This window comes from Haemaphysalis longicornis, unplaced genomic scaffold (genome assembly GCF_048455015.1).
Source record: "Haemaphysalis longicornis isolate Haplotype H1 unplaced genomic scaffold, Haemaphysalis longicornis Haplotype H1 scaffold_147, whole genome shotgun sequence".
Lineage (NCBI taxonomy): Eukaryota > Metazoa > Arthropoda > Arachnida > Ixodida > Ixodidae > Haemaphysalis > Haemaphysalis longicornis.
Window position 1 is genome coordinate 473,965 of NW_027526253.1, and position 19,361 is coordinate 493,325.

The following is a 19,361-nucleotide window of genomic DNA, read 5'->3' on the forward strand; positions in this document are numbered from 1 at the left end:
CCCACGTGAGAAAATACGGTGCCCCACTAAATGCCCTCCTGGCAGTGAATACGCTTGTTTGGAACACGCAGTGGAACGCTTGCCTGGCATCTCCGCGTTGAAAAAACTGGTTCTGACGGAACGGGTTCCGTAAAAGGTCGCCCCTGGAGAGAATTTGGCAGGAACCGGTTTTTGGGAGGACGGAGCCCCAGTCGCTGCTGGAGCGAGTTCGAGGGAAACCGGTTAAACCCAATGGTTCCGTTTTACCAAAAACCGGTTCCCTCCGTATTCATCCTAAGGAGGGGATTTCTTACGGAACCCCTTTCGTTAGAGTCCGTTTTCGCAGCACGGAGAGACAAAAAGCTGGTTTACGACAAACACCCGGATCCGGTCGGGAGGGGTGGCTGAAACTACGACGAGACGTCGCCCACATGAAATGAAAATGCACACGTAACGGGTTGGCGCTGGAGAAAGTCGTATTAGGTGCCGAAACTTCAAGTTATAGTTTTTGTAGTGTCCGGCACACACGTTGTTTCGATTGTTATAACGCTCCCGCGACATCACACCCCATCCCGAGTATACGCGCACCTCGCTTCGCAGACTCGGTGTACGATTTAAACAACGACGTTACGTCCTCCTGCTCACCCGCACGAGGTCGGCGACAAGCGAAGCGACGAACATGGCGTCCAGCTTGATGTGCTCGTTCTCGAGCAGGTCGCGCAGGCTGCCTCGGCTGCAGTACTCGCTGACCACGCACACATTGGGCTGCTCCACGCACACGCCCACGAAAGAGCACAGGTTGTCGTGCCGCAGTTCCCGGAGCTGCTGGAGGAACCGAGAGCACCGAGTGGGGTAAAGTTGTACTAAGAGGCAATGCTAGGCAAGCTTCCTCGACGGAATGTAAGCGAGCAATGATTGAAACCAACCGACAATGCTATAGGCGATACTAAACAAATTGTATAACTCCAAGTAATACTACGTGTCAGTGCGGTTGGGATGTTCGACGATCCGGTTTTTGCTGTTGTAGCGTATTGTGTTATCGAGATCGTAACGACTTCCTTACACGCGTCCCTACATTAATGACGAAATGAAACGATGTCTGCTGAACAGGTTCGGTGTTCACCGAGTTACGTTCATTGGTAAATTGCACGACTAAGCGGTTTCACGTATTATTAAGTTAATAGTGGAACGTATGCCCCAATTAGCGAACGATCACGAATACAACGCCCAGTGACCCAATATCTGAGCTACACGCAAAAGAGGTTAATCCTCACCGAGCAGACAGCGAGCACCGCATATTGGTTATTTTAAGAGACATTGGCTGGTCAATCATTACATGGACCAACTGATCAGATGCAGCGATTGATTGACTCAACATGCCAACGGGTCTTGATCTGCAGTCATGCCGATGAAGAGAAAAGAAGCCCGGAGATTCTTTCAACGGAGTCATTCACTTGCCCCAGAATTTACCCCTATTGACTCTTGCGGAGAGAGTCAGGGTGCTCTTTTTAGAGACTCCCGGGATGCCATCACACCAAGAGTCAAGAGAGAGTATCCAAGGACTATGTAGGACGTTGTCGCTACGTCTCCAAATCTGTGAACAGGGTACAGTTGAATACTCTGTGACACCAGCAAGCAGATTCCCCCGACTCTTTTTAACAGTCCCGGGAGGACTATTAGACCAAAAGTCGAGTGGGAGTATGCGTGAGTCTAGGGCGAGCAGCCCGCATGACCCGCCACCGACACTACGCACCATGTTCAGGTGCATCTTGATGCCGCGCGTGATAACCAGGGGCGAGCTCCGACGGATCCTCTTGACGGCGCACAGGCGACCCCGGTAGACGCCGACGGGAGCGTACAGCTGATGCGAGTAGCGGAATTCGGGCTGCAATGACAGGGACAGCTGGGATGACGCCGTCGGCACCGGCGCCAGACCACCGGTCTGCGAGCTGCCATCGCCGTTGCTGCTCTCTGCCTGTCCACCACTTCCAGCACCATAGCTCTGGAGAGAAACGGGTAGACATAGGACATGATATTCTACTGCCGCAATCATTAAATAACGCCTAAAAGCCATACGCCTAACCGGTTTTGTGCGATTGGGTACATATTTCACAGGGAGAACAGAATGTGTAGGCCCAAAGGACCAAGCGGGTTACTTTTTTAAGGGGCGAAGCTCCTTAGGGGCTCGGACAATCTGCGTTTCCTGACGGCATCTTATGTCTTCAAGGTAAATGAAGCTGTCAAACGATAGTCAAAAACAAGTGTATAATGGATAAAACAGGTTCAAAATGAACTAACATGATTTAAACTAATTTGAAATACAGGAGTAATCAGCATTTAATAACCGAAAATTCCTAAATTCCGTCTCAAAATTGGTTTCAAACGCCAGGTTTTCTCCTGTAAAGCGTATTTCTTAGCATGCTGCGGCGTGTGACACGAAAACAACTTACGGCTAGTTCTTTATGCAATTGCTTAAATCCCGTTAAACGCAAGAGAGGGCGCCACCGCCTCAGCAAGCGCGCGATTGCTCCTCCCACCGGCACTTTTTCGGCGCCCAATCAGCGCACGCCGTGTGGCAAGAGAGGGACTTACAATCTTTGAATACATCCGCCCCTCGCCAGATTTTACGTTAGTGGAGACGGCCCAGAATTTTTAGCCGTAGAATGCCTTTGAAATTTTATGTTAGCATTACATTTCTGTAAGCATTACATCTGTTGCAGGTACCAAACCCATCTTCGATTTTGTTCTGCATGCCCGCTGTATAAATCGAGCAGATATCTTTACGGTTTGTTAAAAGGTCCAAGACACACGGAAGACAAATTCATCTTGGTTTGTTCTTTTCGGCGTCACTGGAAAAAATTCAGTTGCGAGGGATTGGCCAAAATAACAAGACCAGTCACTTGCTAGGTAGAATTGGGTGGCCATATGTCCCGGGCCCGTACCCACGTTTTGCACGCGTTTTCACGCGTGGATCATGTCCATGCTGGCGGGTGAAGGGGGGAGATGGACCATACGTAGACTGTATGTGTAACGTGCCACGAACGCCGGCTCGTTTGCCTCCTATCCAACTTCCTTGCTTGCTATCTCGGAATATTCGAAATCGCACTTCACGTGCTTGACTACTTTCTCAAAGGGATGCGCGTCTACTAAATTTTTTTACAGCGTAGCTGTTCGTATTTTTTAAATGCAGAGCATTTCAGTAACTCACGATGTCACCTGCGTTGACGTCCGTAGTCGTAGTCCGCACCCCTCCCCCTACACTATATAAAAAAAAATACCATCCGGCGCCTGGTTTCGATCCCTCGACCCTGCGGGCGGAACGCAATGTACATGGTGCTCTGCCCACTGCGCCACAAAGCCGACACAGAATGGGAGGCTACGAACGCGCCTTATATCCTTGACTCATTCAAACTACGTCAAGAAGCTGCTGATACAACGCATTCACTACCACCAACTCCACAAACACTAAACGTTAACGCAATACACCCACCCCCCTATGCGACGCATTTACTCGAGTCCCCCTCGCGGGGAGATGGGACCGCCAAAAACAACGCGTTGTGGACTGCGCAGTAAGGTGCCGGCACGTGCGAGAACCGCTCGCGCTGTTCGTTCCAGGCAGGGGGCGCGCGAGCACTGCGAAGGCGGGAAATTTGAACTGCTTTGGACAAACCTCCGTTCAAGTCATCAAGAGAGAAGTGAGACAGGGAGGCGAAGAGCGTGATGGGTAGTAGCAGTAAGCGGATAACGATGCCACAGGCCGTTATGGCGAATCACTGCTCTGCATTTACGACAGCTTTCACGTTGAGTGGAACGGCTTTAATTTTTTACGGTGTCTGTGCGCAGGAAGGGAGCAAGCCGAAAGCTGCAGGAAGGAAACCAACCAGCCAACAATAAAATGAACGCTACACAGTCGCTAACGTTTCAGTCAACATCAGAGGGTACGTCACCCTATCGACTTTTATGCAGATGACCACGTGAACATATGAAAAACGAAAGCTCGAAGGCCCGCCACGAACACGTGCACAGCCAACCGGCGACCACGTGGACATCGCCGGCCAACAAGGCGCCGTAGGTTTAGCACGAAGACAGAACGAGAGACGGAGGGTGTAGAACGAGTAGCTCGGCACCTCACATCTTCGCTGGCTATCCGCACCTATAGGACAGGATGGCTCCTCGATATGCTAACCGAGGCGTATATGGCCAGGGTCCCGTGTATTTTTTGTCTGCCAACAAAACACTCTCAAGCTAAACGTATATTTGAAGTGTGACGTGTCCTATAGCGCGATGCGTTGACAAGAAATCGTCCCGGGGTGTGTTATATCAGTGCGCCGTCACCACCAAAGTCACACGCCCTTCAAAACGTTAGTTTGCACCCCATGCTTATATACATCTCATCACTTGGATGCGCATCTTGAACAGGTTAGCTTGTAAAATCATGCACTAATCCGTCTAACGACGACGACGGTTGAACACGAAGCTTTCTCGTGCGGGATTATTTGGTTGTCATCTGGGTTTGGAATTTGACTCGCAGTTATAAGTTGGACTTTGACTTGTTGAACTTTGGCTTTGACTCGCACTCAGTTTGGACTTTTGATTGAAGCGGCTTTTGCTTTGACCTTTCACCATTTGATTTCGCACGAAGAAAGATTCGCGTTCAACAACCATCGCTGTTAGACGCAGGGGTGCTAGGTTTTTAGATGCGACGCTGAGAGGAGCATCTCTTGCCGGCGGCCCTGTCCCGCGTGCGTCCGTTATCCGCGTCCGCACAGCTGCGTCTCTCCTCCGCTCGCCTCATCTCCTCTCTTCGATAGCGAACACTCTCTCCCAACATCTGCGGTCGCACTGCGCGCGGCTGCGCATGTGCAGTACTCTCTCTCTCCGCGGTCTCCTCTCCTTCGGGCGCGCTGCGCATAGAAGCGGAGTGCCGTGCTCCGGCCGGTCTCTCAGTCGACGGTCGTCCGCGCTTGCTCTCTTGTCATACCCGACGATTGCTTGATGCGACGCCAATGGAACCCCCTTCAGCGTCGCATCACACCAGGGTTCCCGTGAGGGGAGGTGGGCGCAATTTTCTGTCTAATTTTGCAAGTCCATGCCTCCTCTCTAAATCCGAACTGCGTCGATCGGTTGTGTCGGGATGTCGCGATCGGAGAGACGTCGGCTTCATAACGCGAGGGACCCGGGTTCGATTCCCACCACGGGAAGTGCTTTTTTTCACTTCACTTCACCCACGATCATGATAATTTTCAGAGGTAGTTGGCTTTCCTGCAGCGTATTTTGACGCGACATACGCCGTCAGTGAGACATAGACAGCTTCGCTTTAGATAGGTACCATTAGCAATATCCAAGCATAATTTAGACCTGAAGCTTATACGCATATGCGTTTTGAGTGGATTCTAGTTATGAATGGGCGCCATTTTCGAGATCAGCGGAGTCAAAAAAAAAAAAATGGCAGCATCTCCACTCCGTGGATGATGGCGAGGGTGCGGAGTACGGGGACCCGAAATGATATGCAAGTTGCGCCCCGAGTGACATCCGATTTGCGCCCCGACTGTCATTCGATTTGAGCCGTGAGTTGTACCTAAATTATTCCCTAAATGAAACTGCAACTCACGGCTCAAGTCGAATTACGCTTGATTTTCGCTTGATGGTGGTGTGCGCATGGACGCGGACGGACATTGGGAGGTCCTAAGGTACCCCGCACCGTTACAGGCGAGGGAGTCAGCCATTTGACTCTCGGGTACTAACTAACGGTCGTAGCCCAATGGGTGTCTGGTCTAACAGACACAGGCTCGAATCCTGCCGGTGCGTGTGTGATTTTTTGCGATTGTAAAATGCTATGAGCACGGGCGCGGACGGACATTGTGCAGTCCTAAGATATACTCCGCACCTAATAAATGTCTTTCATTCGGATAACAGCTGCCAACGCCTTAAAGAAACAAAATCACCTTGTACCTTTGCACCTAACTTCTGCCTCACCCCTATGTCGTTAAGGGGGGTCATGGAATGGTTTGATTCTACTGTACACATAGTTTACGGACGTTTTCTTCTAGCTTTTTGGTGTCAAGATCGCCGAGCTATAAGGAACGCACGTACGGCAGAGCTGGGCACCTTGCCGGCGACCGCGTGCGTGCCTCCTCCGCCCATCTGTATCTCGTGGAAATCGACCTTCCAGAGAAGCCTGTCCAGCGCCTGCTCGTGGGACCAGTACCTGAAAAGGAAGGCACCAAACGTGCGCGCATGCGCTACATCACATGTACTGCATGGATTCGTTTCATTGCCACGAGAGTAAATTACGTTGAAGAGCTTTACACTAAATGGATTTACGTTACACGTTGTCTTCTCTTCTCTGTTCAATTCAACCAGACACATCAAACCGTACTACCCCGTTACCCGCCGCATTCCACGAAGCGTACTCCACGCTATCAGTTACATTACATGGTTGATGTGAATCTCGTTATATTTCTTCGATTAAACGGGTCACACTGCATTATTCGTAATTTTTTTTCCGTATACACAGCGCCTTTCACGCAGCGTTCGCAAACTCATACTTACGTCGAATAGACTTCAAGCCTATATTGCCACAGTTGTTGCTCGGAAACCTTTGAACCTATATTACTAGAGTGATCCGCTTTTACCAGACCAAAGCGCTGTTTTCAGCAGAAGGCTAAAGGTCTCCACTGTGGATCATTCACACTAAGCCTAATGGATCCCGACACTCGCCCTCCTCTAAGCGCGCACCTCGAGGACATTGCCATAGCTACAACAATGCAGCCGTTCACCAGTAACCTTCAGTAATCGTTTTTCTCGATGCCCTAAAACGGGATACTATATCTAAATACTTGTTTTTTTCCCCACTACTGTTTTTAACGCTATACATACCGTGTTTGCACGATTCTGACGCGCCCCCGATTTTAACGCGGAGGTAAATTTACTTGGGAAAATTCCCCCAAAAATTGTACGATGATATACAGGGTGTCCCAGCTATCATGCACCAAGATTTAAAAAAAGAGTAAAGGCGTAACTCGAAGAAAACCTAGTGCATAATGTTTGCAGTACTGTGAAGAAGCGGAGAGTAATTTTTTCGTTAATGAGACTTAATTAACTAATTGTAATTAATTATCTAACTCGAGAAATACTGTCCTAATCACTAAAGTGTCAATGAGGCACTTGTAGGTAACCACGAGGGGCATCTAACTGCGCTATTTTCAGCGACGAACTAATTGCGTACACATTTATTCTGACTGATAAAGGAAACCCGCGAAATATGAAAAATACCACGTGACGGCGCCTCCGCGCGCACAGTAAAACAACGCCCTCAAACAGGCTGCCTCTGACTTAGCCAGAATGAAATAGACAAAAGAAAGAAAGAAGAAATCACGACCGAGTTTATTTCTTATCTGCACACGCGTCCCGCGAATCTTGCTGCTGCTGCTCCTTCCATGCATGCTATTATCAAGGTGATGCGCTGTCTCTTCGGGCGGGTAACACGCGAAGCAGTTGCTTTCAATCAGCTTTGTTTGGGGACGCTGCTTTACAATGCGCGCGTAAGCGTCGTCACGTGGTATTTTTCATTTTTCGCGGGTTTCCTTTATCAGTCAGAATAAATGAGTACGCAATTAGTTCGTCGCTGAAAATAGCGCAGTTAGATGCCCCTCGTGGTTACCTACAAGTGCCTCATTGACACTTTAGTGATTAGGAGTGTATTTCTCGAGTTAGATAATTAATTACAATTAGTTAATTAAGTCTCATTAACGAAAAAATTACTCTCCGCTTCTTCACAGTACTGCAAACATTATGCACTAGGTTTTCTTCGAGTTACGCGATTTCTCTTTTTTTAAATCTTGGTGCATGATAGCTGGGGCACCCTGTATATGAACTACGACGGGAAGTCCCACCGGAAATCGCGCGATGATGATGCTTAGCGGGTTCCCCTTTGTAACGGGGTGGCGTTGCACAGCGACCTTAGTCTCAACGACACTGTACAGGTGCCGTCAGAAGTAACTGGAGCACGGGAGCTGTGGCCGAACTGCATAGGAGCGCCGTGCAGCTGCACAGGCGGTAAACTACAGGAGCAGAACACGCATGCGTGCCTACCGACGTCGATAGCCACTCTTTCTTAACCCACTTCTTTTAACGCGGTTTCGAGCGCTGTTCGCAGGATATTGGTCTCGGCGATGGCGCTGATAGCAGACGTACCTCAAAATATTAGAAAAGAAAAATCATCACTTCAGGTCCCTGCGATTGCGGCGCCTCTCCAGCAGCTCTTCTGCGATGAAAGTGTGAGCGACGCTTCTAGATACCGCCTCTGCTATCAGCGCCATCGCTGAGACCAGTATGGCGCGAATAACGCTCGAAGCAGCTTTAAAATAAGTGGGTTGAGAAGTATAGATGGGCAACGCCGTCGGCAGGCGCGCATGCGTGTTCTGCTCCTGTTGTTTATAGCCGGTGCAGCTACACGGCGCTCCTATGCGGCTCGGTCACAGCTCCCGTGCTTCAATTACTTTTGACGGCACCTGTACAAGCACCTCGCAAAAGAAGGAAAAAGAAATCAGTTTTAACTAAGGAGGAGAAAATTCACGTCCATTCATAAGGCTGAGGCAAAGATTATTAAAGTCACCACATGTGCTGTGGCTCCTGTGCGGCTTCAAGCGATTTGCAAGAAAATTGGACAACACTTCAGATGGTGTGGTCGTGCGAAGTTATGCACCAGCGGCATCTGGCCCCATTGCTTCTGACTGGCAATGAAAACAGCCGGCTTCAGAGTAGTGAATAACTTTGTTAGCCACATTTATATTCACGCAAAAAAAAGTATTGTGCAGCCATTTCGTGTAATAATGCCTGGTATAGAAAATTGTGCTCAATAAGTTTTTCAGGAAAGTTGATTACGAGAATTGAAATGTGCCATAGGACAAAAAAAATTGACACAAAATGAAAATAAACAGAAGAAAAGTACCGAGCTTTGCCCTGTATATTTTTTGTGCTGTGGTTTTCCAGGTAACCCAGAAAGGACAACACCAACTAAAGCTGAGGACGTGGTGTAATAAAAACTCACTTTATATTGTAAAACAATACCATTGTTGATGTCTTCTTGCAAGTGTTAGAAACAACAGCCTGTCTTCGACCTTTTGCATGCAGACTTACTTTTGAATAACCTGCAAACCATGTAAAATAGTTACCAGTTTCATCTTGTCTTTTTATTTTACGGTGGGGGGGGGGGCACTTTTTTCTTTCAGCTTGTTTTAAGTTAACGGTTTGATTATTTATTTAGGCATTCACGAGTAGACATATTCTAAGTCCAACTGAGTAGCCATGTTCCGATTTTTATTATGCTAAGCATCACACTCTGCAAGCTCATCACGAGCACGGACGAGTTGCATGAGTGAATGAAGATAACACGGAACTATATTATCAGCATGTGACCGCCTAAGAGGCCACATACTTGAGCACAATAACGGGCATCTTATGTGGCATGGTAATAGCTGTTGCCCAGAAGGTGGGCAACATACCACAATTCAAACTGAATAGACAGTTCGAGTTTGTCCAACTTTTTATTGTAAACACGCGCAATTTCGGCAGAAACAAGAGATTAATTATAAAGTAGCCAGTGACATGAAAGCGGCGAAGTTCCAACGGTAGGCCACGAAAAGCACGCAACACTGAAATGTCATTGGTCCGTTAGCGTCACTAGATAAAACTGAATAAAAGACCCTAGAGCCACTGAACAAGCGTAGCTTAGGGTTCGTTGTGCGCGGCCATCAGAGCACGTTCCCCCGCACCTCGTCCATTTCGTGCCTCACCTCACGCAGCTGTCTCTTGATTTCAGCTTCACACACTTCGTACAGCTTGCGTGTTCTGTTCATGGCGCGCTCGAACTGCAGCGTCATGTGATCGAGGCGCGTCATGTCGCGCTCCTTCTTGCCCAGTTGAACGAAGGCGCAGCGTTGAATGAGGGCAGAGCCGGTGGAACGCGAGTGCTGCTCGAGAGGGTCGTCGTCGGGCTCCCAGCGGACCATTTCCTTGAAGCACACGTAGCAGCGTGCGAGGTCCGGCTCGTTCTCGGTCGGGCAGTGGTAGAAGCCTGCCTCCGCCATCTTTTCCGGCGTGCACTTGATGTTGCCCGTCAATGGCCACTGCGCAAAAGACGCCAGTCGGTTTTCCTGCAGGTCCATGGCGAGGTCGGTTCGATGCAGCAGGACGGTGTTGAGGGTCAGGTCGACGGCCATGGCGCAGGATGCGCAGGGTAGATGGACTGGTTGATGTGCAGGGTAGAGGAAACGCCGCCGGCACTACCACGAAACTTAAACGTACCCAAGACGACTGCACGCAACGACCACGGAGCAAGAACATATATAGGCGCGGAAACGCCCCCAATTCGGCAAGCGCGGACGAGCGATCAGATAATGTCACACTGATAACCAAGGCCGACTGCAAACCTTCGCAGCTGTGACGGCGAAGGAGAGGGCAGAGGCACCTGACGGACGAAATGACAGCGGCGAGAAATTCATTCCGTGGCTGCGCAGTGAAATGCCTATCGCGGCGGCGGCTGCGCGGGTTTCGCTAGGAACAAAAGAGTCGAGAACGGGTCCAGTTGGAAGAGATTCATTGCGGTGAAACAGCGCGCAAAACCGGGACACAACAAAAGAAGACGACACGAGCCGTTGATAGCCAGTTGATAGTCAGCGCTCGGGTTGTTGTCTTCTCTGGTGTCCCGGTTTTGCGCGCTGTTTCACCGCAATGATCGCTGGGAAGTATTGTTCCCTCCCCTGCCTTGTTCTTGATCCGTGGCAACCACGGAAGCGCCACGTGGCTTCGGCGGCGAACAAAACACGAAATTTACTTGAATATGGAGAAATTAACCACTGCATGCTCTTCGGGTACTGTTGGGTACAGACGGAAAAAGGCGCACGTGCGCCTTTATCTCATACGTGTTTGTTCCTCCTCAACTCGAGCTGTTCGATTAAGTTGGCTTTTCCGCATGGCGTTTGAGCTGTGCAAAAAAGCCACACAGGGTTAAACTTGTAAGAAACATCTCTGATGTAAAACACCTCATCCATGTTTTAATTATTGCTTAAGGCACTATAATTAACGCTTAAGGCACATTTGTCCGCAACGCGATCTTTAACCGTTTTACACCCCTCCTCCAACCCTGCTTTTCTTTATAGCTTTCCTCCTGCTCAGAGACGGCCTTTTCACTGTATTTTCTAGTTTATAAATGTAACATAGAATGCGCGGCTGCAGCAGCTCGGATAAACTAGATTATGACAAGAATGAGAAGATGGGCGTCGCTTCCACAGATCATTATTTTATCATTCGTGACGTGGAATTGCCAAGGTGAGCCTCTGGAGCTTGGTGAGAAACTGCTTCAATGCACAAAACAAACCGTTATAAACCAAAAGCATTGCATCAGCAGCATAGCCTGTGACATTATGCAGCTGAAAGAATGCCATATAAAAGATATGAATGAATGAAAAAAAGGAAAGGAAGGTCCACCGGCAGGCGTAATCTGTCATACCTGCTTAATTCCCATGTCTACATATTGAAATCGCCTTTCCTGCCAAAAAAGCAGGGCAGGAGGAGGAGTGTAAAACGCTTAAAGGTCGCATCGCGAAAGAAAGTGCCATAAGTTCTTAAGCGTTACTTGAACACCATGGGTGAGGTGCTTTACATCAAAAGTGTTTCGTACAAGCATAGGCGGAGAGTTTTCATTTTCCCTGGGGGCGGGGGCTCGGCCCCCCCACTTGCAGCCCGTAATGATGATGATGAAATGTACCCATAATTATCATGTACACATACATACATACATACCTACATACACACACACACATACATACATACATACATACATACACACATACATGCATACATACATACATACATACATGCATACATACATACATACATTCATACATACATACATACATACATACATACATACATACATACATACATACATACATACATACATACATACATACATACATACATACATACTTTTAGTGCCCTTCTAGTGCGCTGCGCTTGTCCTTCGAATGAAGAAACGTATTCGAAGGAAGCAACGTAAAGTATCAAAGTAAGCCGTCCACGTCTGTACCAATTCAATGGTGCAGTAAGCCTTTAGCCCCAATAAAATGTTAAGTGAAAACGTAGAGGCAACTCTAAAGAAATGTTAACTGGTATTATGGCCCTTGTATGGCACTTGGTGGAGGAGGGGGGGAAACACTGGAGGGGGCTCGGGCCCCCGAGCCCCCCCCCGTAGTCTGCGCCTGTGCTTACACGTTTAACCCTGTGTGGCTTTTTTGCACAGCTCAAACGCCATGCGGAAAAGCCAACTTAATCGAACAGCTCGAGTTGAGGAGGAACAAACACGTACGAGATAAAGGCGCACGTGCGCCTTTTTCCGTCTGTACCCAACAGTACCCGAAGAGCATGCAGTGGTTAATTTCTCCATATTCAAGTAAATTTCGTGTTTTGTTCGCCGCCGAAGCCACGTGGCGCTTCCGTGGTTGCCACGGATCAAGAACAAGGCAGGGGAGGGAACAATACTTCCCAGCGATCATTGCGGTGAAACAGCGCGCAAAACCGGGACACCAGAGAAGACAACAACCCGAGCGCTGACTATCAACTGGCTATCAACGGCTCGTGTCGTCTTCTTTTGTTGTGTCCCGGTTTTGCGCGCTGTTTCACCGCAATGAATCTCTTCCAACTGGACCCGTTCTCGACTCTTTTGTTCCTAGCGAAACCCGCGCAGCCGCCGCCGCGATAGGCATTTCACTGCGCAGCCACGGAATGAATTTCTCGCCGCTGTCATTTCGTCCGTCAGGTGCCTCTGCCCTCTCCTTCGCCGTCACAGCTGCGAAGGTTTGCAGTCGGCCTTGGTTATCAGTGTGACATTATCTGATCGCTCGTCCGCGCTTGCCGAATTGGGGGCGTTTCCCCGCCTATATATGTTCTTGCTCCGTGGTCGTTGCGTGCAGTCGTCTTGGGTACGTTTAAGTTTCGTGGTAGTGCCGGCGGCGTTTCCTCTACCCTGCACATCAACCAGTCCATCTACCCTGCGCATCCTGCGCCATGGCCGTCGACCTGACCCTCAACACCGTCCTGCTGCATCGAACCGACCTCGCCATGGACCTGCAGGAAAACCGACTGGCGTCTTTTGCGCAGTGGCCATTGACGGGCAACATCAAGTGCACGCCGGAAAAGATGGCGGAGGCAGGCTTCTACCACTGCCCGAGCGAGAACGAGCCGGACCTCGCCCGCTGCTACGTGTGCTTCAAGGAAATGGACGGCTGGGCGCCCGACGACGACCCGGTCGAGGAGCACTCGCGTTCCACCGGCTGCGCCTTCGTTCAACTGGGCAAGAAGGAGTGCGACATGACGCGCCTCGATTACATGAAGCTGGAGCGCGAGCGCGCCAAGAACAGAGCACGCAAGCTGTACGAAGTGTGTGAGACTCAAATGCAGAGATCGCTGCGTGAGGTGAGGCACGAACTGGACGAGGTGCGGAGGAGCGTGCGCTGATGGCCACGCACAACGAACCCTAAGCTACGCTTGTTCAGTGGCTCTAGGGTCTTTTATTCAGTTTTTATTTAGTGACGCTAGCGGACGCCGTCTAAAGATCGACCTTTTTGTCTTGCGTGCTTTTCGTGACCTACCGTTGGAACTTCGCCGCTTTCATGTCGCTGCCACTTTTTAATTACTCTCTTGCTTCTGCAGAAATCGGAGGTCAGGTGGTCAAAATTAATCCGGAGCCCTCCCCTCCGGCGCGCCTCATTGTTTGCGTCGCGTCGGCGCGTCAAACCCTACAATCAATCAGAAATCGCAGGTGTTTACAATAAAAAGTTTGAAAAACTCAAGCTGTGTCGAACCGTTCTTTTTTTTTAATTTCTTTAACGGGTTACACAATAGCTCAAGACACAGGTCAACAACTGATATCTTGAAATTCGATACACGCTTATACTGAACAGACCAGACAGTATATCTCAAGGCCTGTAAACATTAGAAACTTTGAATACTTCGCAAATCGTTGTTGGTATTCGATTTGCAGTTATATTTTTAACCCGGACCATTGCGTACACAAAGTAGTTTTTTCGCCTCAAGCATAATGTAAACGCAACCTCGGCTTCCGGGAATCGAACCCGAAACATGAGAGCCCATGCGGGCTCTGAGTAATCTGGCGCCTGAGAAATTTTATTAAGGCGGATAAAGCCACCGTGGAGTATTATTTACGTAGAGTTACTTTTTCTGACTCTAGTTGAGAAGCTGGCCGGCCAGCCCGCGTATTTAACCGTGCTAAACCCATATTATTTAGAGCGTGGGGGCTCTAACTTTATACTTGCTTGCAGAAAAGTCGAGAGTAAAAAAAAAAACACGCGGTTGGATTTCTGCCTCGATTGGAAGCTCAAAGGCGTCGTAAACGGTCACGTGGACAGCCATACTGCATTTCACGCCCAAGTCTACAGCGAAAACATTGTCCTGACGGAAACTAAGTACGGTGCAGTGCGTACGGAGGGCCCCGTCAGCCCGCCACCAAGCTCGTGGCAAAGGACAACTATACTCGGTTACAACTCAAGAACGGCACCACCTCATGTAGTGTATCACTCCGCCAAAGCGCCGGACCCGTGACGTCAGTGCGCGCGCGTTTTCAAAGGGGTTTGCTATGAATGCGTGATATCGTCTGCCTTGTACCACGCAGTTTGTTTGTCGTCACTGGAGTCGTTTATAAGCATATTAAGTCGTTTATAAGCATATTAAGTCCAAAAAATCACAGGAACAGCTCACGCCGTGTTCAAAATATTCCCAGTAACGCCCTACTTGCGCCGCGCGGAGAAACATCCGGCTACGGTGATAAGGCACAGCGGCCACTTCTGGTTAGGGGTCCGACGAGTTAGTACAGTTCCTTATAGCAATCTATAAAGACAATAGAGTGCACCTTACTTGGGAAGGACAGAAATGCGCCCAGCAGGTCAACATCCATCGGGGACTGAAGCAGGGATGCCCTTTGAGCCCAATACTGTTCATGCTTTACATGGCAGGGTTAGAAAAGAAACTGGAAGAAAGTCGAGTAGGGTTTAGCCTAACCCATATGCTGCAAGGCGAAGTGGTACAACAGCATATTCCGGGAATGTTATACGCAGACGACATTGTTCTTTTAGCTGATAACCAAACTGATATGCAGCGGCTAATAAATATTTGCGGCCAGGAAGCCACTGTCCTCGGGTTAAATTTCAGTGCAGAAAAATCAGGAATAATGGTTTTCAATGACGCTACCACCGACGTAGTGTCTATCCAGCAAGGCGAATTACCTAGAGTGAAGGAATATAAATATTTGGGAGTGTGGATAAACGAAGGGAATAACTACTTAAGTACTCACGAGGAGCAACTTAAGGTTAAGGGAAAGCGAAACGCAGCTATAATGAAGCATAGAGCTCTGTGGGGGTATAACAAATATGAAGTAGTAAGAGGAATGTGGAAAGGAGTAATGGTTCCGGGTCTCACGTTTGCGAATGCTGTACTCTGCTTAAAATCAGACGTTCTATCAGGCCTTGAAGTAAACCAGAGAACGGTAGGACGTTTGGCCTTAGGCGCGCATGGAAAAACAACTAACGAAGCAGTTCAGGGAGATATGGGCTGGGCGTCGTTTGAAGTTAGAGAAGCTCAGAGTAAAATATGCTTTGAGATGAGGTTGAGGGCAATGAATCAACGAAGGTGGGCAGCTAAGGTTTTTAGGTACCTATACTTGAAAAGCGTGGACACGCAGTGGTTAAGAAAGACTAGAAGGCTAACGATGATATACGGAAAGAACAGTGGGGAATCCAAAACAGCCAAGGTAACCAAAAAAGAGGCACGGCAGATTGAAACGAATAAATGGAGGGAAAAAATGGAAGCTTAAACGTCGTTAGAGATGTACAGGGCTGAGAAGATGAACATCAGAAAGGAAACTTTCTACGATAATTCCCAGGGCAGTGCTTTGCTTTTTGAGGCTAGAGCAGGTTGCCTGCGAACTAAGAGTTTTGTGAGGAAGTATTCACAAAATGATGGGGTATGTGTGGTCTGCGGAAAAGAAACAGAAACTATGCGCACATAGTGTTAGAATGTGAGGGTATCCATCTAAATCTACATGAAGGGAATATTGGGCTTTCAGAAGCCCTAGGATTTAAGGGTATCAGAGAGGAAGTCAACGTCAAGGCTGTCGAGGGGACGAAAAGAAGATTAGAATGCTGGTGGACGAAAAGCAGAGAGGGGAATATTGCCTAGGACAGTTACCACCTGTAACAGGGAAAAGAAAGTATTTCGGGCCTAATAAGCTTTAGTGCCTGCCCTAAGCAGCGCTAGTATTAAACCAAGAGTGTAAAACATGGTTATATTAGTCCTTTTTGGTAAGATGACATGTCATCACCCCGCTTCAAAGGGGAAACCAATAGGAATCATCATCATCATCATCATCATGGTGCCGTTCTTAAGCCGTCACCGAGTATAGTGTCACTATATAAGGTATCAGAGTATCGCCACTGAGGCACGCAAGCCAGCAACGGCGGCCATTTTGGTGTTTATCACTGTTGCAAGATTGCCGTTCCTATACGGCCTCGCCGCTAACTTCAACCGGGTGGTTTGTTAACAACACTGCCAAAGATGCAGCGAAACGGCATCTTCGTACGCACTTCTGCCACCGAAATGCCGTTACAGGCGTTATCTTTGATTCGCGTTCGGAACGATGTCAGTCGCGCGCAGCCGCAGAGCAGGGAGCAGAAGGTAAGGCTTCCAGAGTTGACAGACTAAAACGCATAAACATCAAAACGGCATTATCTCTATGCCATGAACCGTCGCGGTGTAAACAAATGTCCCGTGATGCGAACTGACAAATGATCATGGCGGCGGCACGGAACAATAGGAGAAAAGAGTGCCGATACTCTGTAACTTTATCCAGCGACACTAGTGACAACATAAAAAGAAACTGTTTCTGACAGCGCCTCATAGATAGCGCTATATCGGTAGTGCATATAGCAATTTCCGGTGGGACTTCGTTAAGTAGTACGTATAGTACCCTCCAAAATAATCTGACGCCGATTGTACCCCTCAGATGTACAAGTCATAAAACCAGGCAGAAGGCACTTGACGCATGCAACTGTGGCAGCAAAAATCTCTCGTGCAATAAACTTGTTTATCCAGATTTTTCCGACATTGAATGTGTAGCCGGGACTCATTGAAAGCGTTTGCTATTCTAAGCGCCTTCACCTTCGTAATCCAGACTTTTCCGACATTAAATGTGTAGCCGGGACTCATTGAAAGCGTTTGCTATTCTAAGCGCCTTCACCTTCGTAGTCGCCATTGGAGAATGGGCAGGATTGGTACGCAAAAATTTACGCTTGTGATGCTGACGGATTGCTTATGCTGGGTTGATTTGGATTTCGGGATGCTGCCGCCAGCCGCTTTTGAAGCCGATTTTGGTTTTGAGCCCAATCACAACGCGAAAACAGATTTGAAGGCTATTTCTAGCGAAAAAAGGTGCTCGTTAGAATCGTGCAAATACGTCACACTTCATTTCCCTTCTCCGCAGCGTAGCATGACGGCGAACTTCTGTTGGCGTCCTCTTTGTGTTTTCCTCTCTAACAAAGAGCTCTCATCTGTCTATCTTGTTTTGTTAAACATACTTTTATACGACAGCAGCAGTGCACTACGATACTGGCTCGTCACTGCCATCCGTTTAGCGCCAAAAAATACTGCGCCCGTATTATTGCATAGGTTGCGGGTTATTTCGCGGGAAATCCAGCAGCCCCATGTTCGACAGAGTTTTCAAATTTTCAAACACCGTTGTTGTTGTTGGTGTTGGTGGTGGTGGTGATCATGATGATGATGATGACGGGCTGTACGAGCGCGACTCACCGGTACGCCGCAAATCCACAGATCGACAGGAGCACGAGGACACCGCAGGACACGCCTCCAAGTATCTTCCGAACTTCACAGCGAGCGTGCGTTGGGGAAAAAAAAAAAAGTTGGGGAAAACCAGCTATGCATAAGCGGCGGGGTTGTGTGACGGCAGGGTTGGTGTAGGGAAACATTATTAACAGTGGAGCTGTTGTAGCTGGCCGTAATGTGTGGGGCATAACGCGTAAGGCTATGTTGAGACTACTGACTACTGAATACCACAGACTACTACAGTAGACTACAGACTACTGACGCGAAAGCATATCGTGATCTATGTACTTAAAGAAACGGCATATCACGCAGTTCGGTTGGCTGAGAGGTGGAATGACGTCATTCTTTAAAGTTATTACGGCAGTTGCGGCAACGGTCTGAGCCAGGCCTATAATTCGTTAAAAATACTAACAAAATACCGTGCGCACGTGACTTATAGCGACTGCCCAGCGTCCACGGCACGCGCAGTGGTTTTAGCAAAAACAAACAAACAAACAAACAAAAAACTGGCGAAAACCCAGAGGAGCGCTTCGCGTGGCCTAGCAACCAACAATGCCGCAGCTGGCGCAACAACTGCTCCACGGAACCTCGACGCAAACACAGCGCATGCGTCGTGCACGTGCGCGCTGCCGCCGCGCCCCAGCTGTCGTAAAGCCCTGCCGCACCTGTAATGCTTGGCCTGAAAAACACGACGATATATAGATGCATATGACGATGACTGCTACTAGCACAGAGCAAAGTGACGATGGAACGTGGAAATAAACAATTCAAAACTTGTACAAATGCGTAATGATGTGTCCTTCAGTTCTCACGTAGAAATAAATCCCGCAGCTTCACCATGGTTCAAGCCCTGAGCGACTTAGTGTAAGCTTCGCCCGTTTTGTACGTCCCATTTCTGTAAAAGCGCAAATGGTTAAAAATATATCTATATGAAAATGAGATAACGCCACAGAATTGCATTGTAATAAACTTCCGAGCCTTACGCGCAGCCTAGCAGCTATAAAGAGCTGTATAACGACGTTCGCAGTTATGCCGAGCAGGACTGGAATGTGGAATAGGGTGTTCCATTGAGAAAAATGTGCACGCATGCGACGAAGCACCCGCTTTGCCCTGTGAGGGTTTTCTGTGCGTTAAGCCTATTTGCGCCACACGTTCATCTTTTAACCCAGAAAGCTTTTTGTTGGAGTGTCGCGAACTTCGGTCGCGACATGCGAGCAATATTTGATTACAGCTCACGTATGCACTTCTCCCCGCTGAAGCCGCACGGCGGTTCGTCTTTTGGCGGCATCCCGTTGATCCAGTCGATGGTGTCGAACAGGTTCAGAATCTAAAAGGTAAAGAAGGAAAAAACGCGGGAAAATTAAAAAGCGGAGTTATGACCTCGCAAAAATCAGCTTCAGTGCTTAATTTCGCTGGCTTCTTCGTCTGGTTGGTTTTAAACGTAGAGCATTTCAGTAACTCACGATGTC

The 19,361-nt window shown here is 48.6% G+C and overlaps 1 protein-coding gene and 1 pseudogene across 1 annotated transcript in view; one reads left to right on the plus strand and one right to left on the minus strand.

Annotated features, from left to right (window-relative positions):
• LOC144165688 (speract receptor-like) overlaps positions 1-19,361 on the minus strand; it is a 110,812-nt gene that overhangs the window by 24,010 nt on the left and 67,441 nt on the right. The window contains 6 exon segments of the mRNA XM_077695496.1: positions 625-801; positions 1,733-1,981; positions 6,073-6,187; positions 9,121-9,131; positions 9,756-10,228; positions 19,129-19,219. Coding sequence (XP_077551622.1) covers positions 625-801; positions 1,733-1,981; positions 6,073-6,187; positions 9,121-9,131; positions 9,756-10,228; positions 19,129-19,219 — 1,116 coding nt within the window.
• Positions 12,926-13,832, plus strand: LOC144165704 (baculoviral IAP repeat-containing protein 5 pseudogene; annotated as a pseudogene).